The 24633-nt window shown below is 45.5% G+C and overlaps 1 protein-coding gene and 1 long non-coding RNA gene across 3 annotated transcripts in view; one reads left to right on the top strand and one right to left on the bottom strand.

Moving 5' to 3' along the window:
• LOC141572118 (uncharacterized) overlaps positions 1-24633 on the top strand; it is a 110454-nt gene that overhangs the window by 4409 nt on the left and 81412 nt on the right. The gene's annotated exons all lie outside the window — the stretch shown is intronic.
• GYPC (glycophorin C (Gerbich blood group)) overlaps positions 17712-24633 on the bottom strand; it is a 44649-nt gene continuing 37727 nt past the window's right edge. Inside the window, exons 2-4 of one of the 2 annotated variants that reach the window (XM_074334953.1) lie at positions 20840-21027; positions 20161-20211; positions 17712-18462 (exon numbers count right to left, since the gene is read on the bottom strand). In XM_074334953.1, the coding sequence (XP_074191054.1) occupies positions 18266-18462; positions 20161-20197 (234 nt within the window). In that variant the 5' untranslated portion in view covers positions 20198-20211; positions 20840-21027 and the 3' untranslated portion in view covers positions 17712-18265. The remainder of the gene's footprint in view (positions 18463-20160; positions 20212-20839; positions 21028-24633) is intronic. The other variant, XM_019749094.2, reaches the window with a different exon arrangement.

Below are 24633 nucleotides of genomic sequence, written 5' to 3'. Positions count from 1 at the left end.
CTGAGTTACCTGTGGCACTACCAGATGCCCGGCTGGCCACTGGTCCCATGGTGGTGCAGAGAAGGGCCCTCACTGCCTTTGGCTCTGCCCCTGTCTAGCTGGTGAACTTCAGCCTGCTACCCAACTCCTCTGACCTTCAGTTTCACCACTGAGGGAACCAGTGTGCACCCAAAAATATGCCCTTTGGGATATTGATCTTAAGCTGGTTATTAAGAAAAAAAGACACAGAAGGAACCTTTGACCTTCCCCCTTACCTGCCTAAAGGAATTCAGATAGAAAAACCTGCTTAAAAGAAGGGAGCTGTTCACCTTAGCATAGTCACTTTATCACTTATGGATTAAGTGTGTGGACCAGGAGAAATCTAGCAGAGGCTGTTTGCTGGACTCCCCTCTGTGTCCCATTGCTTCTGGGTGGCCCTGTAAGAACTTGTTTACCACAGGTTTGCTCTTTCTCATCTCCCTATGAGTTGCCTGCTTTCCTTTTGGAATCTCAGACCCCTGCCTCCTTCTCCTTTGTCCAGAATGACGTATAAGCCTCAACGGCCCATTGTGTTCTGAGGTCTCATACCCACATGGAACCCCCATATGTACATATGTAATAAATTTGAAAATTTTATCCTGGTAATCTGTCTCATGTTAATTTATTCATTCAGCCAGAAGAATTTAGAAGGTAGGAGAAAAAGTGCTTTTTGACACCCACACCACCTACAATAAGGATTATAATACCCACCTCTAGCTATGCACTGTAGCAAATAATAAGCAGGTAATGTTTACTAAGCATGTTGACTGTGCCAGGCATTTGAGGTAGATTATCATTTAATCCTCAAAATAAACCTCTGATGTAGGTGCTATCATTATCTCAATTTTAGACACAGGCCCTTGAGGCCTAGAGAAGTTAATTAAATTGCTCAAGATCACACAGCTAGTAAGTAGTGACACAGATTCAACCCAGGCTGGGGGTGGTGGTGGAGGGGGGCGCAGGGTGGTAAACACTGTTCTTTTATTGCTGATAATAACTCTTTCCTCATTTCTGAATATTTTTATCCCTCCTTGTTCTCTCTCTCTCTCTCTCTCTCTCTCTCTCTCTCTTTCTCTCTCTCTCTCTCTCTTTTCTTTTTCTTTTTCTTCTTTTGTAAAAGTGGAAACGTGCCCAGAGAGGTTAAGTTACTCTTTTATGGTCACAGGGTATACAAGTTGCTCAGTTTTGTCTCAAACTTGGCCTGCTGGCAAACGCTTGAGGGGTCCAGGAAGGTGTACTCTGACTTGGCTAGGATATCAGTCTGGTTGTCCAGGATATGTGCTAAGTTCAGTTTCCCCAGTGGCCAATCTAATGTGTCCTCACCCGTGCTAGGTAGGTGGTAAGTTGGAGACAACCTGGAGGCTGTTATCCCAGACCAAAGCTGCCCCTACCCTCAGAGAGAGGGCTTGCAGCCAGTGCAGCTTCTGAAGTGCCACATGAGCACCTGCAGGAAGGGGCAACACCGGGTTTGCTGACTCATCTCAAGGGCGTTAAGTACTGGTTCTTCCATCCCCAAATCCAGACAAGCAGCTTAAGCAGAGATGAACAGTTCCCTGCACCTGGAGGTGGGTAGACCATAGAGGAATATAAGCTCAATTTGGCAGGCCCCTGGCACCCACATGCTCTGGGAGCAGCCCTGGAGTCAGAGAGCTGAGTCGTGTAGATGTTCAGGGCACAGGTACACTCCCACCCCACTCACCCCACTGATGGACAAGCTCGCCCTTACCTTCCTATCACATACTGACAATGCCCACCACAGACCCTCACTGCAAGCAGCAACTTCTTACCATGGGTGGGGAGGGTGGGAAAACAAATTTTCCTCTCACTTTTCTAAATTCTTCAGGCTTAGAAATTAACAATATAATTAACATGAGATAAATTAACAAGAGAATATGTCCAAATTTATTTCATATGTACATATGGGGGTTCCATAAGAATATGAAACCTCAGACACAGGTAGTTATTGAGCATCGGGAGGGACACCTTGGTGGTGGAGGTTCTCCCCGAAGAGTGAGAGGTCGCAGCCTCACACTGGCCTCCCTAGTCCAGGGGTCCAGTGCCAGGAAGAGGAGTCCCACAACATCTGGCTATGGCAGATGAGAATCAGGAGGAATATTTCAGCCACTCAGTTCCTCCCCAGAGGAGCAAGGGACCCCAGGACCAAAATGGGCTCCCCAGCTCTAAGTACTGGTGCCAGGACGAGGATCCCTAACAACACGAGGCTGTAAAAATAAGTGAGGATTCCATCTGCTCATCCTGGTGAGACAGAAGGTGGCTGGAAACCCACATGTCCTCTTAAAGGGCTTATGCACAGACTCACTCACTTGAAAGCACTCACCCTGGGCTCTGGCGGAGGGGCAGCCATTTGAGAGGTACCAGAGACATACAGGGAAATGCTGAACTGTGTGGCTTCAGAAGGAGGGCTCGAGGGACAGCTGCCATTATTCCTGTGTGGAGTCTGTTTCATGTGTAGCCTACAGGAGATCACCATATTTTCTGTGTTGAGCCCTCCCCCACATGGCCAAATCTGAGACCGAGTTGAACTAGTGATCTCCCTGTGCCCCACCGTGGTGACGCCCTGGGATGCTCCCATCACCCAGGGGCACTCTGGGCACCTGGGTGGCAAGCCCTGCTCCGCATGCTTTGGGAGGCTTTTCTAGCAGCAGAGGGCCTGCAGTGGATTGTGCAGCTCCCTGGAACACTTTTGGCAGCAGGCAGTTAGCTCCAGCTTGTGCTGCAGCCTTTCTTGGGTGTCTCTTGGAGATCTGGGGGCCCCAGGCAAGAGGTGGCTGGCCTAGGTATTCTTTGGGCAGTTTGTGGAGTGTCCACAGGCTTGCTACTGGTGCAAGAACTGAATCTGCATGAACTTTGTGAATACTACTTGTACAACCCTGGTGACTCCCTGCGACGTCACCCTGCTCAACTTGGGCAGCATCGCCAGGGGCACTGTCAACAGTGGGACAACCAGCCCAACCACACACCTAAGGAGGCTCTTTTAGCAGCTGAGCCTTATGGGCAGCAGGCAGATGGCAACAGGCCTGGGGGGTGGAGGCTGAGCCTTTTGCTATGCTTCCCCAGGTCCAATACTGTGGCACCCAGCCTCAGTTCACAGCAAGGTCACCCCACAGGCTTCCAGGTCCAGAAGAGGCTGCAACCAACTGCATATAGCTTTATAGCTCCTACCAGGTTGCCCTGGGCAGGTCACAGGCAAGGCTAAAATTGGCCTGCCTGGGACCCCTCCCAAGAGACACCAGAAACAACACATTCAGAGACCAGCTTCAGACCACACCAGAGCACTACCTGGTTAGCCCCACAAGCAGCACACCCAAAGGGTGGTCTCAAAAGGCACAAGAACCTGCTGGGATGAATCCCCCTCTGAAGGGTCACCCTCACATAGCAGTGCATATGTTGTGGGCATATCCAATACTCACAGCCAATCAGCCCAAGAGTCAAACCCACCCACTGATGTGCCAAAAACAATTATGACTCAACTATAAAAGGAAAATACACACAACACACACAAAAGACACTCCTAGAACACATGGCATAGGTGACCAAAGAGACTGAGCCATTGGACCACACAGAACACATACTACATGAAGCCAGCAGTGAACACTGACATAGGAGATCTACTTAATACATAGAAATGAACACAGAAAGGCAGCCACAATGAAAAGAAAGATGTCCCAAATGAAAGAACAGAAGAAAACTCTAGAAAAAGAATTAAATGAAATGGAGGCAACCAACTTACCAGAGACAGAGTTTAAAATACTGGTTATAAGAATGCTTAAGGAACTTAGAAGTTCAACAAAGAGATAACAAGCATAAAAGAGGACATAGAAACCATAGAAAAGAATCAGTCAGAAATAAAGAATATAATAACTGAAACAAAGAATACACCAGAAGAAATCAACAGCAGATTAGATGAAGGAAAGAATTGGATCAGTAATTTAGAAGACAAGGTAGCAGAAAACATCCAATCAGAATGAGAAGAAAAAAGAACTTTTAAAAAATGGAAATTGTTTAAGGGACCTCTGGGACAACATCAAGCATAACAACATTCACATCAAAGGAGTACCACAAGGAGAAGAGAGGGAGCAAGTGATTGAGAACTTATTTGAAGAAATAATGACTGAAAACTTCCCTAACCTGGCAAAGGAAGTAGACATATAAGGCCAGGAAGTGCACAGAGTCCCAAACAAAGTGAATCCAATGTGTCCCACACCAAGACACATCACAATTAAAATGGCTAAGGGTAAAAGACAAACAGAGAATTCTAAAAGCAGCAAGAGAAAGACAGCTAGTTACTTACAAGGAACTCCCATAAGACTATGAGCTGATTTCTCAACAGAAACTTTGCAGGTCAGAAGGGAGTGACATGAATATTCAAAGTGATGCAAAGCAAGGACCTACAATCAAGACTACCTTACCCAGCAAGGCTATTGTTTAAAAGTGAAAAAGAGATAAAGAGATTCTCAGACAAGAAAAAACTAAAAGACTTCATTACCATCAAGTCAGTATTATAAGAAATGTTAGAGACTTCTTTAAGAAGAAGAAAGGGGAAAACAAACAAATAAAAAATCCAAAATGTGAATAATAAAATGGCAATAGCTAGATACCTATCAGTAATCACTTTAAATGTAAATGTTTTAAATGCACCAATTAGAAGACATAGAGTAGCTACTAGCTGAACGAATAAGAAAACAAGACCCATACATATGCTGTCTACAAGAGATCCACCTCAGCTCAAAAGACACACATAGATTGAAAGTAAAGTAATGGAAAAGATAGTCACACAAATGGAGACAAATAAATAAGTTGGGGTAACAATACTTATATCAAACAAAATACACTTTAAAACAAAGGCTATCATAAGCGACAAAGAGGGATATTACATAATGACAAAGAGATCAATCCCACAAAGGGATATAACCCTAGTAAGCATCTATGCATCCAATATAAGAGCAACTAAATATGTCAAGCAAATATTGATGGGCATAAAGAGAGAGATTGACAGAAATACAATCATAGTAGGGGAATTCAACACACCATTGACACCAATGAACCATTCTTCCAAACAGAAAATTATCAAGGAAACAGCAGCCTTAACTGATACACTAGACCAGATGAATTTAATTGATATTTTCAGAGCATTCCACCCCAAAGTAGCAGAATATACATTCTTTTCAAGTGCACATGGAACATTTTCCAAGACAGACTGCATATTAGGCCACAAAACAAGTCTCAATAAATTCAAGAAGATTGAAATCATATCAAGTGTCCTCTCCAACCATAATGATATGAAACTAGAAATCAATTACAAAAAACCCTAAAAACCACACAATCACATGGAGGTTAAATAACTTACTACTAAACAATGAATGAGTTAACAATGAGATTAACAGATAATTCAAAAGATACCTTGAGATACATGAAAATGAAAACACAATTAAATGAAAAAAAAAAAAAAAGGAAGGTGGAGTAGCAATACTTATATCAGACGAAATAGACTTTAAAATCTATGGGACAAAGTGAAAGCAGTCCTAACAGGGAAGTTCATAACAATACAGGCCTATCTCAAGATACAAGAAAAATCTGACATAAACAATCTAACTTTACAATTAAAGGAACTGGAAAAAAGAACAGCAGACAAAGCTTGAAATGAGTAGAAGGAAGGAAATAATAAAGACCAGAGTGGAAATAAATGAAATAGAGTCTACAAACACAATACAAGAGGTCAATGAAACAAAGAGCTGATTCTTTTAAATGATAAAAAAAATATTGATAGACCTTTAACCAGACTCGTCAAGAAAAAGAAGAGAAGGCCCAAATAAAATCAGAAATGAAAGAGAAGAGGAAATTGAGACCAGAAAAATACAAAAGATTGCAAGAAAAATAGTATGAACAATTATATGTTAACAAGTTGGACAATCTGGAAGAAATGGGTAAATTTCTAGAAGCATACAATCTTCCAAATCTGAACCAAGAAAAAAACAGAAAATCTGACCTAGCAGATTACTACTAATGAAATTGATTCAGTAATCAAAAGTCTCCCAAGAAAAAAAAAGTCCTTGACTTCGCAACTGTTCAAAGAAGAACTAATATCTATTCTCAAACTTTTCCAAAATATTCAAGAGGAGGGAAGGCTTCCAAGCTCAATTTATGAGGCCACCATTACTCTGATTCCAAAACCAGACAAAGCCATCACAAAAAACGAAGATTATAAACCAGTATCCCTGATGAACAGGGAGATGCAAAAATCCTCAACAAAATATTAGCAAAACATTAAAAACATCATACTCTATGATCAAGTGGGATTTACTCCTGGTATGCAAGGTCGGTTCAATACCCACAAATCAATTGATGTGATACACCACATACTCAAAATGTAGGACAAAAATCATATGATCATAATAGTAGATGCGGAAAAGGCATTTGACAAAATCCAGTGTACATTTATGATAAAAATTCTCAGCAAAGTGAGAGTAGAGGGAACATATCTCAACATAATAAAGGCCATATATGACAAACCCACAGCTAACATCATACTCAATGGGGAAAGCTAAAACCATTCTCCTTAAGATCAGGAACAAGACAAGGATGTACATTTTCACCACTTTTATACAACATAGTATTAGAAGTCCTAGCCACAGCAATCAGTCAAGAACAAGAAATAAAGGCATCCAAATTGGAAAGGAAGAAGTGAAACTGTCATTATTTGTGGGTGACATGATACTATATGTAGAGAATCATCAAGATTCCACCAAAAAAAACAAAAAACTATTAGAACTGATAAATGAACTCAGTAAAATAGCAAAATACAAAGTTAATATTCAGAAATTGGTTGGATTTTTATACACCAATAAGTAACTATCAGAAAAGAGAAGTTAAGAAAACAATCCTATTTACAATTGCATCAAGAAAAATACCAACGGGTAAAGGCAGTAAAGACTCCAACATTACCCTTAGTAGTTAATACTTTTTCTGATGTATCTCCTTGGGCAAGGGAAGCAAACAAAAAAAAATCAACGAATGGGACTATATCAAACTAAAAAGTTTTTCACAACAAAGGAAACCATCGACAAAATGAAGTCAGCTTACTGAATAGGAGAAGATATTCACCAATGATACATCTGATAAGGGGTTAATATCCAAAAAATATAAGGAACTCATACAACTTAACACTAATAAAAGAAACAATTCAATTAAAAAATGGATAGAAGACTTGAATAGACATTACTTCAAAGAGGACATACAGACGGCCAATATACATGTGAAAAGATGCTCAACATCTCTAATTAGCAGAAAAATGCAAATTAAGATCATAATGAGATATCACCTCACACCTGTGAGAATGACCATCATCAATAAATAAAAAAACAAAAATTGTTGGCGAGGCTGTGGAGAAAAGGGACCCTCGTGCACTATTGGAAGAATGGAAATTGATACAGCCAGTATGGAAAACAGTTTGGAGGTTCCTCAAAAAATTAAAAATAGAACTACTATAAAGACCCAGCAATTCCACTTTTGGGTATTTATCTGAAAAAAATCCAATACACTAATTCAAATAGATATTTGCACCCCTATGTTCACTACAGCATTACTTACAATAGTCAAGACATGGAAACAACCTAAGTGTATATCAATAGATGATTGGCTAAAGCAGTTGTACATAGATATAATGGAATATTACTCGGCCATAAGAAAGAATGAAATCTTACCATTTGCAACAACATGGATGGACCTAAGGATATTATGCTAAATGAACTAAGTCAGACAAAGAAAAACAAATACCATACGATCTCACTTATATGTGGAATCTAAAGAACAGCATAAACAAAAAAGCAGAAACAGACTTGTAGATACATAAAACAAACTGATGTTTAACAGATGGGAGAGAGGATGGGGGCTGGGTGAAAAAGGTGAAGGGATTAAGAAGTACAAATTGGGAGTCACAAAATAGTAACAGGGATGTAAATTCCAGTGTGGGGAATACAGTCAATAATGTTGTAAATCTGTGTATAGTGTCTGGTGGGTACTGGATTTTTTTTTGGATCACTTCATAAATTGTATAAATGTCTAACCACTATGCTGTGCATCTGAAATTAATACAAAATAATTTTGAATGTCTACTATAATTTAAAAAAACAGTCACGGGGGATGTAAACTACAGCATAGCAAATATAGTCAATAATATTATAATAACTATGTACAGTGTTGGATGGATAATAGATTTATTGGGGTTATCACTTTGTGAGGTGTGTAAATGTCTAATCACTATGTTGTTTTGTACACTTAAACTAATATAATGTTGTATGTAATCAAAACAAAAAAGTAATATGAGACCTCAGAACACATTGGGGTGTTGAGGCTTATATGCCATTCTGGAAAAAGAAGAAAGGGGGCAGGGTTCTAGGATTTCAAAGAGAAAGCAGGCAACTCACAGGTAGATGAGAAAGAAAACGTGTGACAAGCAAGTTCTTTCTGGGCCACCTCTTAGGGTTGGGAGGTGCGAGTGTGGTGGGGAGAAGGGTACATCCGTCATGCTCCACATGTGAGCACAGCAGGATGACCGAGAGGTGAGAGGGTGGGTTCAGCTCCTGGTGAGGAAGACGTCTCCCACACTTAGAACTGCACCAGGAGTCGCCATCTCCCTCCCCACCAGAATTACCCATCCTGAGGCTGGCGGGTCAGGTGTGAGGGATGTACAAGGACCAGCATCAACTGGAGTTTGGACTTGAGGAGCCCATGGGCTGGGTTGGAGAGATAGTTCATCAGACACTCAGTCCTTTATTATCAGACTGAAGTCCGGCTGGTTTCCCTTCTGAATACCTCTTGTGTCTGTCTGCTCCTTTACGTCTCCAACTTCACATGCTCTGAGTGCTAGCTCACTATGGCTATGGATTCCTGACTGATCTTCCAGCTTTCTATTTGGCCTTTTCTTTATCCATCTTTTGGCCCTTTCTTTATCCATCTTTCTCCCTTCTGCAGTCAGTATGATTGCTTCAAAATGGGAAATGTTAATGTTAATGTCCCTTCCCCCTCTTCCCCTTCGCCTTCCTCTTTGCATGGCTTTTTGTCACTCTTAAAATGAAGTCTCCAGCCCTGAGACCCACCTTGCCCCTCCTCCTCTGTTCCCATTCTTCCATGCTGGCCGATGTGACAGCTGGTTCTGGTGCTGTCCCACCACAGGGACTTTGCTCATGCTGGTCCTCTCTCCGGATAACTGTCCACCACTGGCTCCCCTTCCATTTCTCTCAGTTAACTTCTACCCAATTGTCCACTCTTAGCTCAGGCATCACTTTCCATGGAAATCTTTCTTGATGTCTCCCCGCCCCCCCATTCTGTCCTCAGTAGTCATGTCCTGTTTTAATTACACACTGTTTATATGATAATTTCTCCCTTCCATGTCTGCTCTCTCTCAGGTTGTGAGCTCCATGAGAGCAGGTGCCAAGTCTGCTTTGCTCACCACCTGTCTAGATGGCAAAAGAATAGATGCCCAGACATACCTACTGCATAGTTAACTGAGAAATATTTGAGCAAAGGGACCCAGAAGAGGGGAATTTGAGAGATGAATGGCTAGCCTGCCCCTGCAGATAGGATGGCTTTCCAGGGTGTCAGGGTCGGCTTCCAGCAGTCAGTGATGATAGAAGGGCCCTGGCATGGGAAAGCTCTTCTCTTGGGTGCCTCCTCCCTGGTAAACAACTCTCACCTCTCTTCAGTGTAAGGATCTGTGTCCTGTTTGGGGTGGAGTTACAAGTAAGAGAGGGTGGGCTCAGACCCAGAGGCCAGGCAGGTGTTCCAGACCCTGCACAGCTTAGATGGCTGCGGTCCCCCTGGGACAGGAGTTTACTGTCATTATTTCATTTCTTGAGCATCAATTATATGGCTAAGAGGGAAGAACTGTGTTCATTAAGACACTGCTCTACACATAATGTTAATTTGGACAAATATTCTTGTTTCCTTGTAAAAATAATAGTTTACCTTTTGTGAAGATGGCTTGATATACAGCCATAATGAGAAACCAAAAATCTTGCTCAACTATCTCTCTTTGGCTTGAGAGCTTACACCCTGACATCTGGCTGATGGAAATGTGGTCTCATCGGTTACCTGTGCTAAAACCCCAGGTTTATGCTGTCTTAGCTGTTCTAAACCAGATAAATATTTAGTCAGTGTCTAGTTCATTTATTTCCTCAGCCCCAAGTTAGTTTATCCCCCATTACAATCTAATCCCAACCTTCCTTTATTAAAGGGGCTTTCTTAGAGCAGAATATTTGGATACAGAGCAGTGCTTCTCAACACTGTCAGACCCAATACCCCCTTTGTAGAAAATATTTTGTTACACTCCCTTAACTATATGAAATGAAATTCAAAGATAGGAAGACTTACCTGTACACATGATTTTTAAAAAAGTCAATAAAGCCCTGACCATAATAACATAGTAAAAAGGAGAAATAAAAGGAAAGCAATCTATAATAAAATGCTGTGTCTTATAATTTGCAAATGTCAGGCTTGACTCTTAGAAAATATAATGAAGTTATCAGATGTTTGCACCTACTTAAAATGGATAAATGTGGATGAAGAGAAAGGAGACAATGATTTTGTTGAAGTTTTTTCTTAATGTTTGACATTTTGAAGTAAGGGCTACAGAAGAATACTTATACATGGAATGTACTTATTCATGGGGTCTCTGTGACAGCCACAAATGCAGATTTATACAGGTGTTTTGTGTTAGAGATGAGTCAAATACCGTGAAAGGCATTGCTAATGTGACAGGATTTTCCCAAAAGAAGAGCAATTCTTCCCTTGAGTCACATGATTCTTGTATTTGAAAATCCAGTGTATGTGAAACTGGGTAAATATGCTTTGTGTCTATATGTACAATGATGTAAAGCTCAAATAATAAACAGGTCTGTCTCCTATATGAGTGTCCAGTAGCACATTCAAAAGTGGGTTGAGACCTGTCCACGTAGTGCAGAAGGGGGACCCATCATATCGATAACCTCAAGCACCCCAAAGTTCTAAAACACCCCTAATGGGCAGCAATCCCCATGTGTAGAGCCACTGATGGAAAGAGTGAGTGTCGGTGTGGCCCAGAGGAAACAATGCTGGGTCAGGGTTTCTACCTCTTTCTCTGTCTTTGCCCCACAGGCTATGAGACAACCATACCAGTAACAGCAATAATAAAACTCGGAGCACTCAGGGCCAGCTGGCCACCATGGTAGCTGCTCTACCTTCATGATTAACCCACATCAACCCCCTCCGGTGGGTGTTGTTATTCCCATTTTAAAGATGGAGCCAGTGAGACGCTGATGTTGGGCAACCTACATAAGTTGTTAATTTCTTACCTTTCTCATCTATCAAAAGAGGAGCATGACCTCTATGTATTTTCAACAGAGGAAGAACAAAGAGAGTGGATATAAATGTTTTCATTCCAATGGGCTATGGAAGTTCTAGTGTAGGTTGATATATCTTAAGTGTGAAATAACTCTAGAGTAATTAGTTCCCCACTGTGTGTGGCCACAGGAGATGTCCACCGGTGGTCAAGAAGAAGCATAAAGAGATTTATGTTTCCTGTTACAACCAGGAAGTGACTCTTGCGACCATTTTGGATTTAAAACGTTCTTCTGTTCTGACAGAAGCAGAGATGGTGGATGGTGCCAATGGGCTGTGGAAGAGTGATCCCTTGGTTTGCAGAGGGAGGGAGCTGCAGCCTCAGGGAACTATCCTTACAAAGGTGGAGCAACTGATGGCACAGAACAGAGCCTGCTGAGTGAAAGTGCCCTCCAAGAAATCAACAGATCCTTAGGGCTCTATTGTGAGCAAGGGCATAGGCAAAACCTAAGGAAGCTCCTTGATTTGTGATGAGGATAGTAAATTAAGAAGTGGATACTCAAGAGCTCACCACCCAGAGCACAATGGGAGCCAAAACCCTCTTTATAAACCAAGGTTGCTCTTTCTCTGGCAAACTCTGTTTAAGTGTCTTTATCAGATCATTGGTGAAAAGGCATTGGAGGCTGGTATAAACTATTGAAACTCCTCATTGAGTGTGTGTGTTTGTGTGTGTGTGTGTGTGTGTGTGTGTGTGTGTGTGTGTGATAAAACATTCTAATTGATTAAGGTGAGGGTTCTCTTTCTCTTTGCTGGAAAAGAAGAAGATCTCTTATTGGTGGATTAGGTGTGGTTTTATTTCTCTCCACTTTCTCCTCTTCCTCTTCCAGCCAAATGAGCTATACGCAGCAGATTCAAGGCTAAATAGAAAAACAAACATATTTATTACCAGCCGGACAGCCCCTCCTCCCACTCTGTCTTCAATTTGTACAGTGCACATGCTTTGGTTGGCAGGGCCAGAGCACAGGTTTGGAGAGGACCCAACCATGACAGGGGAAAGCATGTGTCCTGTCAAAGGGCTAGTGGTGAGCCCTAAATCTGTCACATTGCAATCTCAGGCCCATGTGGACATGGGACACAGGCTGAGTGATGCCCTGAATGACGGAATGTCCCCTCACAACTGAAGACCCCCTCTGGGATCTGCCCCCAGGATGCAGAGCAGCAGCAAAGCTCTGAGTCAATCTGCATGAGGAGGCTTGGGGAAGGCCCAGGGTCTCAGGACAAGCTTGTACATGCTCCTCCAGGGCCAGGTTAGGATGGTGGCCAGGTTTTGACTTTTGGACATAAGGGATCAGCCCTGGGTTTCTGGGGTATCAAAGGAGGGGATCTCCAGGTACTTTTTGACTTGGAGAAAAAAGAATAATAATTTCAGCTATTTGAAAAGTAAAAGGTGGCCAGAGTATTTGGCTAGAAGTCTGGGAGGTCTGCCTATCTTATGCATCCTTGGCAGAGACCTCTTGATCGGAGGATGGCCTCAGAAATAGAGGTTGGCAAATCCTGTCCAAGGTCATTGCCAGGGCTCTGGACTGTGACCTCACCTGTGAACTAAGACTCCCCACAAGATGCGTCCCTATTGTTCCTATGGTAGCAAACCAATGAAAGCAATCAAACCTCATGCACTAGCAAAGGGATGGGGAAATTTTCTCCTTTAAACTCCCCTGTGTTTCAAGAAGCAGAAGGTGCTTTCTGATTTGCTGGTGAGAAGTGGGGTACTTTAAAAGGCTCTGAGCCTGGGTGTTTAGCGCATGGCTAGGGTTTCATTTATGTGTACACGTATTCACCAAGTGTTTATTCAGCACTCACGCTACCAGGCACTGTGTTAGGCAGTGCCAACCTCGTTGGGAGACAATTCTCCATGGGTCTCTTACATTTCTTGTATCTTGTGAGTGAGACACGATCTGCCCTTTGTTCTGGCCAATCTCTTCTTGGATGTTTGTATAGCAAGCAGCCCTGGAAGATGGAGATTTTTCCTCCAGAGTAGAGGGCAAGCACCTTAGCAGTAGCCCAACAAAAGAGACCCTGGTTCTCTTAGCTGAGGCTCCTCTTCTGGAACTCATCCCACTGTGTGGGCAAACATCCACCTGGGACCATTTACATTGCTCACTGGGATTTGGAGACAAAGAGACCAGAAGCAGATATGCTGATGTCCGTACTCTTGCTGTATTGTGGCCATAAAGCCCCGTCTCTGAGGAAGGAGTCCGTCTTCTGTTGGCATCCACAGAGGTGTCACAAGCTGACTTGTTAACTTGCAAGCAGTTCCTCATAAGCTTATATCTGTGCCTTCACAGTTCCTCATAAGCTTATATCCTTATTCAATTTTATATTCAAAACATCTTAAAATTCAAATATTTTATCTTCATTTTGTTGACTAGCACGGAAGCAGAGAAGTTAAGTAACTCTTCTAGGTCACAGAACTAGTTAGTGCCAGAGGGGAGATTTTTGTTCAGCTCTGTCTGATTCCAGAACAATTCTCTTTGCATGACATGTGGACATGTTAAATTGTAAACGTGAAAGTGCCTGTAGTTCTATTTGTGGCACTGGGACAGCTAAAATCCTGTTGTCCCCTAAGTCACCCCATTGCTATGATGATAAGATAGCTCAAGGTAAAAAATGGAAAACAACTGAGCAGCGTCTTCTCCAAAGGAACACAAACAGGATACAAACATCAGGTGTTCATTCCATTAAGTTTAAGGAAACGTTTCTTCTCTCATAGTCACATGACAGTTAGCTTGAAGCCCAACCTACTGCCCTCCCTGTCCTGTGGTAAAAGGATGAGATCACTTTCCCAGCAAGCAGGATGGGTTGGGTCATGTGAAATCCAGAATAAAAGATGGGGAAGCTGGAATAAGGGAAGTGCCCCAGGACAAGGGATGTCTCCTCCCTTTGGCAGGGCCCCACAGTGACAAGCCTTTAGAAGCTCCCTTGCACATTTCCACAGTGCGTGCCCACGTGTGTCCTGTTTAACCTGATCATCGCATAGCCTGATGGGAGAGACTGACCTATTCCTCCAGTGACTCCCTATGGTCCATAGGAAAAGGCCCATTTCTTAGTCTGGGGCCCAAGACACTCCGTAACCCAGCCTTTGTCTACTGTGCAATGGGCAGGCCTCCCTTGCCCTCTGAAGCCTCCCCTAGGTCCACCTCATCCCCCAGGGGGAACTGTCTCTCCGACCTTGGTGTTCCACACTGATCTGTGCTACTTCCTCCACAGCATCTAGAGTACTTTAGGTCCCTGTTTTTCACGTTTACCTTCTCCACCCAGCATGAACCCCTTGAGGCAGGGTTCAGCAAGGTCATCCCCACACTTAGATGGGTACCTAACACATGTGTGTGTGGGTTGCAGCTGTATAATCAGACACACACAGGTACATGGTCTATCTGTCTCTGGATCTGAAAATTCATCATTAAATGTTCTTGTTTTGGGGTTGAACCCTTTTTAAAAACACAAACCAGTCAAGAAGGGTCAGTTCTGACATGATGTCATCTGCCATGATGTTCTGACATGATGTCGTCTAGCCAATAATTTTCCTCTTTGATAGGAGTGACTGTGTGGCTGGTTCCTGAGTGCTTGAGGTGTGAATGAGGTATGATCGATCTGAAAGCTCTTGTCACCTTTATTCTGCTAACCATCCTGCCAAGGACCAATAGTCTAGGACTCCACTTGGGTACGAACCACCACTCTGAGCTGCCTCTGTCCCAGGCCAGCTCTCACCTGGAATGGGGATGTTGACACAGGAGCCCAGGTCACCATTGGCCAGGCCATCCTGCTGGCAGAGACCTGGCCTGGGTGCTCAGACCCCAGCACTGTGTCATTCTAGCAGCCCTGAGTCCTGGTGCACCTGATACCCTCCCGCTGATTCACCTCAGCCTGTGGCAGGAAGGAGCCTCCTCTTTCTAGCCTGCTGGTCTCTGGGCCCTTAGACCTGCAACAAACCCGTCAGTCTTTCTGACCATCTGTTCGCACAGGTCTGAAGGGAGGATGAGACCATCCACCTGCGAGTGTCACGGAGAGACTAAAAGGAGGAACCATGTGTAAAGGGCTGGGATTTCACACATAGTGTGCTAGTTCTGCTTCCTTCTTCTTCTAGCCCCCCTTCTCCCCACCCCTTCCCTTTTATGGCCCCCTCTTCCTTTCCTCTCCTCTTTCCTCTTTTCTCCTTCAGAGTTCTTGGAGGTTTGGTGTGTGCATTGTTATGCGTATGTGCGAGGCATGCTGCATAGACTTCAGGGCGTTGTTGGGGAGGAATCAAAGATGAGGAGAATGCTCCCTGACCTGAGGGGCAGGTGCACCATTTATTTGCACACCAGTGTGTATTGCATGCACGAGTGTATGCACCCTTGTGCACGGATGGGCACGTCAGCTAAGTTGCTTCACTCCTTGGTGTGGTAGCCTTGCCTCTGCATTTAGCCTATGCCAACTCCATCCTGGGTGGTATCTGGACTGGTCACCTTGGACAACCCGAAGCTTTCAAGTCACACTGCATCTGCCTCTGAATGGGACTGGGGACCCAGTGGGCCAGGAGCAGGCTGTGCTTCCATACAGTTTTCCAGGACACTGGGTAAGCAAGGACGGTGAGGACCAGGGGAGGTGAGGGAGATGAGGTGAGGGGCCAGGGAGCCAGGCTTTCATGAGCCAGTTCTCAGAGAGCAGTAAGTCCAGAGGGCTGCTGGACCAGAGGAAAGAGGGAGGGAGAGAGGAATGGAGGGAGGGAAGGAGGGAGGAAGGGAGGGAGGGAGGGAGGGAGGGAGGGGTGACCAACATTCCTCTTCCCCACAAGGACACTAGCCCTCAGGGAGGCCCAGGGGCTCTAGGCTCATCCTTTCCCTGGAGCCTTTTTTAAAACAAGGCATGTCTATGTGTGGGTTCTGGGTACCTGCTCTGGACAGTGATCTGTGCTTATAATCCTTGAAGACGAGGCTACATACCCGCATATTCTCAAAAACCTGAAGGGATGTCACAAAGGGAAGTGATGTTAGAAGTCATTTAGTACTTCCCAAGTGTGTCCTGAGGAGCTCTTGGTCCACAAGTTGGTGGTAGGTATTCTGGGAAGAAATGGGATCTCTGGACACACACACTCTGCATTCATCTCCCTACCCACCGCCACCCTGAGTCACAGCACACATGGAACACTAAAGAGGCTGGGAAGCCTTGCACGGTTTTAACTTGGCTTAACATGTCACTTTCCAAACCTGTTTGTATATGGAGCACCTTTGTGTTTGGACTGTTTATCACCATTTTGCCAAGTACATTCTATAGATCAGAGTTTGGGACATGTGGATAGAGCCAAACCCTTCATTTTATAGATGAGACAGTGGAGAGCCAGCGAGCTTGGGTCACCCAGGGAATGGTCTCATCTTTTGGCTAGGTTCCTTCCATCACCTGCTTCTTTTCTTCTCTGTGTCTCTCTCTCCCATGACAGCCCTATGACTTCCAGCTCCTTTGGTTGGTGGCTATTCCCGACTGAGTTTGGATCCTATTATCTATCTAGGGAAAGTGACCGAGGACCTTTTTGCTGACTCCCAGATGTAGATGGTGCAGCTTCCAGAAATCTGAGCCCTAGGGAGTTCCTGGTAGCCAGGCTGTGGTCTTTAATCCTGGAGCTGCTGGTCTCTGGGTGATTGCTGAGCTGCTGGGGGTCTGAGAGAGATTCTCATGAAAGAGGATGGTTAATAAGTTTATCTTCCTTCTCTGCTATTCGTTTTAAATTACGGTTACTGCTGAGGAAGCATTTAGAAGTAATGCCATAAGGAACTTTTGCTAACCAGCACATACACACTATATATCATGTACCACTTATCCACGTCAGAAGACATCCCTGAGCACAGGGCACACTTGTCCCTGCCATCAACCCTGAGAGTTGCTATCATGGAGGCATGTCCACTAGAGGAGCGAGAGCCTTGAGGTGAGAGAGGTCAAGCAAGTTGACAAACCCAGGGCCCAAACCCAGTAAGTGGGGCTCTACAGTCTGTGCTCCAACCATTGTTCTTACAGGAAGGATAGGGTTCACTCATATTTGTTTAACAGGTCCATGTTTTCCAATACCGTGCATTAGAGAATCAGGGCTTCAGCCAGAGACCTGGGGGCTGGTGCAACCTATTTCTAGAGTGATATTCCACCCTTACATTTGTTTCATGAAGCTGGTGCCTGTGTGGGGAAACGGAATGCTCCTCATGGGTCCCTCCCTTCCTCAGTGGGCCCAGGAGACCTTGTGCTGTCTGGGCTGGGGACTGGCAATGGAGCCAGGAGGAGACTGTCTGGTCCCCCAATGCATGTAAACTATCAGAGACACACAGTCACACAGGTGAAAAGCCAGGCCTGGGCGGCGTTTATTCTCCGACAATTATAGTAATGCTAAGTACTCAGTTACATTACAAATTTATTTCTAATCACTTAGAGCTGGATCAATGGGAGACAAAAGTACCTTTAGCTCCGTCACCTGCTGTTCCCCCAAATGTTAAGGATTGATATTTGATGCCATTGTCCCCAGTTAGGTACTGATAACTCCCTTCCTTGCCCGCCCCACCCCAGGCTCACCCACCCCACTCACACCCAGCATAGGCTGTCATACCATACTGATGACAACCTGCACCGCCCAGGAAGACCCAGACTTTTTCCCTTTGGCAGAGCAAAAACCGACTTCCTGGGCGGTCACAGCATCCCGGGGTCCCTGGGAGAGGCCTCTTCTGGCTCGATTCCTCCTCCTTTCCTCCCAGCTCTCTGGCCTGGCATCTAGTGTCCCCAGGCCGGGTACGTATCTTGGGCCGAGGTGGGTGCTCCTGCAGTCTGCGTGGTGGTGCAGGTGGCAGAGTGAAGTTGTGGAGTCAGAGGCGCTGAGGGAGGTGAGGCCCGGTGCCCCTCAGATAAAGTACTCCTTTCTGCTGCTGTCACCGGCATCCTGGAGGGATGGGTCGCCCTGCAGGGCCACATCTGCGCTCTCAGCAAACTCCGTGCCCTTGGCCTCATTGGTGTGGTAAGTGCCCTTGTGCCGGAACATGTAGTGTAGCATGAGGACGAGGAGGCCGACCAGGACGAAGGCCACAGCGGCGATCACGCCTGCAGGTGGGAAGAGAGGCACAGCTCTTTCTGGAACTGCAGGAGGGCTTCAGGACACACATGGGTTGGAGCGGGACAGACACGTTCCTGCAGCAAACACCAACCCCAGACGGCTGGCTCATTCCTGCCACTCTTCTCCCTGCCCTGTGTTTGCTCACCCCTCATCTGTGCCCATCTGAGTTACCCCTTCTCTCTCTCTTCTCTCTGTCCTCCCCCCCATTCAGCACTTTGCAGACTGAGGCTGGAATAGCATCTCTGCCTTGGTCCCTGCTGGGGACAAGGCACAATGCACTGAGGAAATCAGACCTATGTGCATAATTTGTATAATGCAATTGTGTGGGTTCGCCTAAAACTGAGGGGCTCAAGGGACTCAGGACTTTCAGTTTTAAAACCAGGAAAATCCCAACAGATGGGTTTCCTGGGGCATGGGACTTACTGTCCTAAAACCAGGAAGGTGCCTGATGCGCACTACTGGGGGGAATGACTAGGTGATGGGCAGCGTCCCGAGCTGGGGCCACTGGGACAGTTGGGGTGAAGGGCAGTTTTACTGCTTGTTGCCCCGCCCCAGCTCCTCTGTGCTCCTGGGAGGTAGGGTCTTCAAAGAGTCTGCAGGGGAGCAGGGGTTGGCCAAGAAAAACACTACAGAGGGAGGGGATCCTAGAGGACGAGTGTGAGGGCGTGGGGTGTGGGAGCATTTAGCTCTTCCTTTCTGTTTGAAGTCAGGGGGAGTCGGGGTGGGGGTGGAGGATGAGGTTTGGGGGCTTGTGCCATAGGACCAAGTCAGTCATGGCCTTGGGGCGATGGGTGAGGGCGATGACTGGAGAGTCTAAGCAGGTCTAAGCGGCCCCCAGGAGTGGGGGTTACAAGTTTAGGCATTTGCTTTAAAGCTACAGAGCAAGCCCTCTTCCTTGACTCAGAATGTAGGTTTATTTGGGGGTTTTGAGGCTGTTGGAGAATATGGGGAGGTTAAAACTCTTCCTACTAAGTCCCACCTTCAAGGAACAATTTCCTAAACTTCCTGCTGCCTTCAGGACAGCACTTCTGTCTGTATGATGTTAATAATGTTGTGTAAGAAAATGGAGTGGTCAGTGGTCCGATGAGCTGGAGAACATCAGAACTGAGCAGCAGTCTTGGAGGGCCTGCCTCTACTTATTGATATCTAATTGTAAAATCCCTGAGCTGTTAATGAGCTGAGGAGATGTGGGCATCTCAGAAGGAAACAGTAGATTACACCTCCTAAATCTAGTCCTTCCTAAAGCAGTTTGGTGCCAATGGTGACCAGTGGGGCCAGTGCAGGGTTCAAAGCAAGGCTTTAGGATGGGGGATGGGGACATGGGCCCAGGAGATGGAATGAGATGGGATGGGGAGACAGAGGAGAGTCCAGGGAGCCCTGGTCCGTCCGGCCGCGCCGCCTCCACCATGAGAGTGGTTCTAACTCCAGCTCCTGATTTCTGTGGATCTATGGCCTTGTGAGGGCCCTGACATGGGTGCCCTCAGTGGCACTGCTCTCACCTCACCCTCACTAACTACGACACTGTGCTGGACATTTTTTTACAGGGCCAGACTCTTCCAATCTCCATTTGAAACCACTTTTGAGAGAGGGAAAGCCCTGGCCATGCCCCTGCTCCCAAGGAGGGTTCTCTGCTTGGTGTTTCCTCTCACCCTCCTGGCTGCTTGAAGGGCCCCAGGACAGCTCACCTGCAATGACGGCGATATCCAGTGTCTTTTGGTCCATCGTGGGGTCAGTGTCTATGAACAGAACAGAGGAGCCTAAGTTGAGAGAGGAAGTTGCCCGACCAGTAGTATCTCAGCTGAGTCTGTACCTTTTGCACACATGTGAGCAGCTCAGTGAATGGGGGGGTCCAGAGTGGACAGGGAACTGCGTGTTGTGTGGACAGGCCTCTGGCCACAGGTCAATGAGCCGGGCCCAGGCTCTGCCTGGCTGTGGACAGAGGTGGAGAGCACAGGTGACCCACCAGGGGGCCAGACACAGTTCTGGCATCTTTGGGGCTGCACGCGTGTGAGGGATGGACTCCCTGCTGTATCCCTGTGGAAAGTGGCGCCTGCACCTGGCAGGTGCTTTACAGACGCCTGTAGAAGCAAGAAGGTGGGCCGCACTGTTGCGTTTAGTGCTGGCACCACCTGCCTTTCTGACCTCAGCTTTTCTCATGATAATGGTACAACCAGACCATGTGTGGAGTGTCCACGAATGTGGAGTGTCTGTGCAGGCCAGGTGTTCCCTTTAGTTGCCGTCCATCTGTTATATAACGTGGTCTTCACAGCAATCCCATGACGTGTGTGGACACTGAGGCTCAGAGAGTGACATGCCCATAGTCACACGGTCCAATGGCAGCCAGGGCTGAGCCTGTGCTCTCACCTCTTTTCTGTCTCTTGAAACCCCTCCCGGAGGGCTCCCATCTGGAGGTTCCTATAGGTCTGTGCGTCCTCTTCCCTGTGGGAAGGGCCGCCCGTGGCACTCTCCAAGTTACTGAGTGTGTTTTTCTGAAGCTCAGTGGTCTGGCCAGAGGGCTAGGATCTCAAGCTGCATGTTACTTCCTCTCTCCTCTGGGACACGAGAGAGAGCAAGGATTTATTAGACCACGGAAATATCAATGTTAACATGGAAATCCCATGTTCCCATTACAATGACTACACAATTAAAACAGAGAGGGCTATTTCATAACAGTCATTTCTGCTCAGAAAATCACTTTAATCATAGTGCAATGAGGTCATTCTCCCCAGCACAGCTGCCAGTTGCCACTTTCTGATAAGAAAGAGACAGTTGATGCCACAAGGGACAGTACCGTGTTTCCCCGAAAATAAGACCGGGTCTTATATTAATTTTTGCTCCAAAAGATGCATTAGGGCTTATGTTCAGGGGAAGTCATCCTGAAAAATCATGCTAGGGCTTATTTTCCGATTAGGTCTCATTTTTGGGGAAACCCAGAAGTGGAGTGAAGCAGAGGCTCCAGGTTGGAGGACCTCAGGACAGCCAGGCCAGGGGCTGTGGGGCGACCACGCAGCCTGGAGGTGGGGAGAGGGCAGAACAAGGCCTCAAGTCAGCAAAGAGAGGAGGCGCACACTGGGAGTTGGGCGGGGAGCCGGCGGGACAGGCAGGTGCGGGGCGGTTGAAGCCTTCACTGCACTGAGACTTGAGGCAGGAGGGGCAGGAACGTTCAAGTGGATGTGGGCCTCTGCGACCCAGGGCGGACAAATGCAGCCCGTCATTTAGCATCCAACACATAGTAGGCAATAAATATTTGCTGAATGCCTGATTGGAATGAATGCATACATACAAGAATTCATGGACTCAGAGTCTGCTCTTCTGGACTTGACTCAATCACTTAGCGCCTCACAGCTCAGGAAGAAAGAATAGCACTTAAATTGGCACAGATGGTTATACAAGCTCAAATACCCAGGATGTTGTTAGGAATTTTCTATCTGAAGAAGCATTTCTGTTTTTATTATCAGATCTGCATTTTACTTGTTTTTATTTTATTTTTAAAAATTTATTTCCAACTACAGTTGACATATAATATTATATTAGTTTCAGATATATTGCATAGTGATATATATTAGATACCTACCTTATGAAGTGCTCACCTCGATAAGTCTAGTACCCACCTGACACCATGTATAGTTATTACAATATTACTGACTATATTCACTATACTTTACATCCCTGTGACTATTTTTTAAAACTGGCAACTAGTACTTCTTAATAATCCCTTTCACCTTTTCACCCTTCCCCCCAACTCCCCTCCCATCTGGTGACAACCAATTTGTCCTCTCTATCTATGAGTTTGTTTCTGTTTTGTTTATTCATTTATTTTGCTTTTTAGATTCTGCATGTAAGTGAAATCATATAGTGTTTTTCTTTCTCTGTCTGACTTATTTCACTTAGCATAATACCCTCTAGGTTCATCCATGTTCTACTAACTGGTAAGATTTCATTCTTTTTTATGGCTGAGTAATATTCCACTGCACATATGTATCAGCTCTTCTTCATCCACTCGTCTATCAATGACCACTTAGGTTGCTTCCATATCTTGGTTATTGTAAATAATATGCCAATGAACACAGGGGTTCATATGTCTTTTTAAATTAGTTTTTTTGATTTCTTTGGATAAATACCCAGAAGTGGGATTGTTGGGTCATAAGGTAGTTCTATTTTATATTTTTTGAGAAACTTCCAAACTGTTTTCCATAGTGGTTGCACAAATTTGCAACCCCAACAGTGCACAAGGGTTCCCTTTTCTCCACACCCTAATCAAGACTTGTTGTTTGTTAATTTATCGATGATCGCCATTCTGACAGGAGTGAGGTGATATCTCATTGTGGTTTTATTTGCATTTCTCTGATGATTAGTGACATTGAGCATCATTTCATATGTCTATTGGCCATCTGTATTTCCTCTTTGGAGAAATGTCTATTCAGGTCTTCTGCCCATTTTTTAATTGGATTGTTTCTTTTATTAGTGTTAAGTTGTATGAGTTCCTTATATATTTTGGATATTAACCCCTTATCAGATGTATCATTGGTGAATATCTTCTCCCAATCGGTAGGCTGTCTTTTCATTTTGTTGGTGATTTTCTTTGCTTTGCAAAAACTTTCGTTTGATGTAGTGCCATCTGTTTATTTTCTCTTTTGTTTCCCTTGCCCAAGGAGATATATTAGTAAACCTATTACTAAGGGTAATGTCTGAGAGTTTACTGCCTATGTTTTCTTCTAGGAGTTTTATGGTTTCATGTCTTATACTTATGTCTGTAATCCACTTTGAGTTTCTTCTTGTATATGGTGTAAGAAAGTGGTCCAGTTTCATTTCTTTGCATGTATCTGTCCACTTTTCCCAACACCATTTATTGAAGAGATTGAATTTATCCCATTGCATAGTCTTGCCTCCTTTGTCATAGATTAATTGACCACCTAGACTTGGGTTTATTTCTGGAAACCTCATGTGGGTGTTGGCAGTAAAGTGGCTGAGTTGTGCGACAACTCTGTTCTTCTGAATCTCCAATGTGACCACTCAAGTGCAGGCCTCACCACAAAGTCAGGGCCAAGGCCAGATGGCCAAGTGCAGGGACCACAGAAGCTTCCTGTGAGCCATGGGTCCGGAGAGGGAGAAGAGAGGGAAGGGCTGTCCTGCTCCTACACTCACCCCCGTCCTTGGGTGCAGGGAGGAGTGGGGAGGCAGACCAGTGCGCTCATGCAGGTCTCAGGAAATTCCAGGTGTGGGAGGAACGTTCCTAGACTATGGAAGTGACGCTAGGTATCCTGGAGGTGGGGAAGGAGGAGGAGCACTGCGCTGGTTCTCTGCGCATTTACTAGGCGGAGGTACTGGGCGAGACTGCCACTTAAGCTCCCTCATTTAATCCCACAGCAAGCCAGCATAAGGGAAGCACTCTCCTTTCTTTAAGTTACAGAGAATAAAATGTATGCTCAAAGAGGTCAAGAAACTTGTTGAAATCTCAGAGCCACAAAAGGGCAGAGCTTGTATTTTTACATGAAATTCCCTAGCACAGTAGCACCTGCTGCCAGGGCTGGGAACAACTTTCTCCTGTGCAACCTGCAGTTTGGCTGCAGCCTAATCACCACTGGTGCTACACGTCCACAGGGTGGCCAGCTGCCTGTCCTCTCCTCAAAGGCAGCGGCCCCTGGGAGCCCCTGGGAGGGACTGCCTTTCATGTAGGCGACCTTCTCTGCTCCAGCTGGCAGCTCAGCACAGCTAACAGGATGCAGGACTGTAGCAGCAGCTGGCTCCTGGGGAGGGGACGGGGATGTGCTGTTTCTCAGATGTTGACAGAGAGCAGTGGTCAGGTGCTGGCCCCAGGGACAAAAAGGGACCCTCCTCTGTGGCCACCAAGACCCTCCCTTCTCTTGTGTTTTCAGATGAAGTTGTGCTGGGAAGTTCTCTTCTTTTCCTGCAAGCCTCCATCTTCACACCTCCCAGTCCTCCCCGCTAGTGGCTTTTCCATTAGCAGAAGCCTCAGGGGTGGTGGAGAGAGTGCCCACATCCTGTGTCCCATCGCCCACATGGTCCAGCAAAGGGGAGGAATTCCGGCACAGAGCAAAGGACTCTGGGAGAGTGAATGCGTTTGAAAGTGAAGATGACTTCAGACTAGGAGGCCGGAGTGTTCTGGAAAGAGGATTATTTTAGTCTTCAGATCATGA

Source organism: Rhinolophus sinicus, linkage group LG01 (assembly GCF_036562045.2).
Source record: "Rhinolophus sinicus isolate RSC01 linkage group LG01, ASM3656204v1, whole genome shotgun sequence".
NCBI lineage: Eukaryota > Metazoa > Chordata > Mammalia > Chiroptera > Rhinolophidae > Rhinolophus > Rhinolophus sinicus.
The sequence above is the reverse complement of the archived record's forward strand: the minus strand, read 5'-3'. Positions and strand labels throughout refer to the sequence as shown.